Source organism: Clupea harengus, chromosome 1, assembly GCF_900700415.2.
Source record: "Clupea harengus chromosome 1, Ch_v2.0.2, whole genome shotgun sequence".
NCBI lineage: Eukaryota > Metazoa > Chordata > Actinopteri > Clupeiformes > Clupeidae > Clupea > Clupea harengus.
The window spans coordinates 18,480,746-18,483,466 of record NC_045152.1 but is presented as its reverse complement, the minus strand read 5'-3'; the positions used below and the strand labels follow the sequence as shown (position 1 = coordinate 18,483,466).

General features: G+C 41.7%; 1 protein-coding gene across 1 annotated transcript in view; it reads left to right on the top strand.

The window, feature by feature from the left end:
• LOC105891933 (60S ribosomal protein L3-like) overlaps positions 1–681 on the top strand; it is a 6,189-nt gene extending 5,508 nt beyond the window's left edge. The window contains exons 8-10 of the mRNA XM_012818146.3: positions 31–126; positions 216–335; positions 526–681. Of these exons, the coding sequence (XP_012673600.1) occupies positions 31–126; positions 216–335; positions 526–588 (279 nt within the window). The 3' untranslated portion in view covers positions 589–681. The remainder of the gene's footprint in view (positions 1–30; positions 127–215; positions 336–525) is intronic.
• The last annotated feature ends 2,040 nt before the right edge of the window (positions 682–2,721 follow it).

Sequence of the window (2,721 nt, the reverse complement as noted above, 5' to 3'; positions counted from 1 at the left end):
CCCCACCCACTCTCTGCCTGTGTCACCTAGGGTGGATTCCCGCATTACGGAGAAGTGAGCAATGACTTCTTAATGGTGAAAGGCTGTGTGGTTGGCACCAAAAAGCGTGTCCTTACTCTCAGAAAGGTATGAGGCATAAGTTCCTCCTTGCAGCTGCGTTACATTCCGCCGGCTCTCTTGATTGTGCCATCCTTACGTGTTCTTTGTTCCCTCAGTCCCTCCTGGTGCACACGTCACGTAAATCTAAGGAGAGCATTGAGCTCAAGTTCATTGACACCACATCCAAGTTTGGCCGTGGACGCTTCCAAACTCTACAGGAGAAGAGGATGTTCATGGTAAGAAAGACTCAGCATTGTATGTTAGCACGTTAGCAAGGAGTAGCGACAGGCTGGTTCCCAGTACAGTAAACTACAGGTGTATGACAAAGATTGTGAGTGAAGTTCAAGTACACCAGTCCCACTTCTACAGCCTGAGACCACAGCAGCAGAGTTTCCATCCCTCTCTTTTCTTGTCACTGTGCCACAGGGTCCGCTGAAGAAAGATGTCCTGAAGAAACAACCGGAAACTCAGACCGAGGAGCTGGATTGAGAACAGAATGCAAAAGAAATCTCCCGCCAGTGGAATAAAATGCACCAAATACAACAATAAATATTGTTTTCACCAAACAGCTGGTGTTCTACAGTTCCATGTGTCATGAGAAGGGTGCTTAACCTCCCTTTTTATCTGAAGCTGTTGTCAGAGTAAATTGAAGGTTACAAGTTTGTAACATGGAGACACTTCTCAGAGGCACATTAATCAGGCCTTTAGCATTTTTCAGGTATCAAATCAAATCAAATCAAATCAAATCAAACTTTATTTGTACGGCGCATTTCATACAAGGAAGTAACACAATGCGCCTCACAGTAGGAAAGAAAAAGGGGGGGGGGGGGGGGGTTTACAAACACTTGTAAAAAAAAAATAAAAAAAACACAGATTTTCAAGAGATAAATGAATAAAATAAAATAAACGTACTAACCGCACTGGCACCGTAAAGGACTACTCAGCACGGTCATCGTCAAACTAAGCTGCTGGGGGGGGGTTACAAACACTTGTAAAGAGACACAGATAAGTAAATAAATAAATAAATGTTACATTAATGTTAAATAAATACATTTTACAAGTTACAAAACACTTATAAAAAGACACAGATTTTGCCAGAGATAAATGAACAGGAAATTACGTACTAACCGCACTGGCACCATAAAGGACTGCTCAGCACAGTTATCGTCAAACTAAGAGACAGCTGCTGGGGGGGGGGGGGGGGGTACAAATACTTGAAAAGAGACAGAAATAAGTAAATAAATAAATGTTCCATAAATGTTAAATACATTTTACAGTGAGTGATAAGCGAGATCAAAGAGGTATGTCTTAAGTGCATGTTTAAAGGTTTCAACCGTTTCGGCCATTCTTAGGTATTCTGGCAGAGTGTTCCAAAGGTTGGGGGCATAGAAACTAAAAGCTGCGTCCCCATGTCTCTTTGTCCTGGCTTTTGGAACTGTTAGAAGTTCAGTGCCGGAGGACCTCAGGGATCTACTGGGTGTGTACCTTGAGAGCATGTCTGTTATATATTCAGGTGCATGACTATGGAGTGATTTATAGACTAGTAGGAGAACCTTGAAATCTATTCTAAAACTAACAGGTAGCCAGTGCAGTGATTTTAATACTGGTGTGATGTGCGCTCTCCGTCTTGTTTTAGTGAGGACTCGCGCTGCTGCATTCTGTATTGTTTGTAGTTGACTAATGGCTTTTTTTGGTAGACCAGACAAAAGCGAGTTACAGTAGTCTAGCCTGCTCGTGATAAACGCGTGCATCAGTCTTTCGGTGTCAGCCTGAGCGAGAAACGGTTGCACCTTAGCAATGTTTCTTAAGTGATAAAAAGATGTTTTAATTATATTTTTGATATGGGTTTCAAAATTGAGATCTGAGTCAAGTATGACGCCTAGGTTTCTGGCTTGGTGCTTGGTGTTAAGTGCTAGTGTTTTTAAGTGTGCAGTTAGTTTCTCTCTCTCGTTTTTTTCACCAATGACTAATACCTCTGTTTTATCTTGGTTTAGCTGGAGAAAGTTTTGTGACATCCATACATTTATATCAGAAATGCAATTTACCAAACAATCAATAGAGCTGTAGTTGTTGGGTGTTACAGAAATATAGAGCTGGGTGTCATCTGCATAGCTATGATAGTCGATGTTGTGCCTCCTAATTACACTACCAAGGGGTAGCATGTATAGACTGAAAAGTAAGGGCCCTAAAATGGATCCTTGAGGGACCCCACAGGTCATACAAATGTTTTTTGTGCTGTGGTCTCCGAGGGCGACAAAGTATTCCCGGCCAGTTAGATAGGTCCTAAACCAGTTTAGGACCGGACCAGTGAGGCCAACCCAATTTTCAAGTCTATCAATAAGGATATTGTGATCAACAGTATCAAAGGCTGCGCTCAGATCCAGAAGGGCCAAGACAGATAGTTTTTTGGAGTCAGCATTAATCCTGAGATCATTTACAACCTTGACTAATGCCGTTTCTGTGCTATGATTGGAGCGAAAACCAGATTGGAAGGTGTCAAATGCACAGTTAGCATCTAGGAAATTATTTAACTGTTTAAAGACAATTTTTTCCAGGATTTTGCTTAGAAAGGGAAGGTTAGAGATGGGTCTAAAATTGTTTAGAACTGAAGAGTCTAAATTG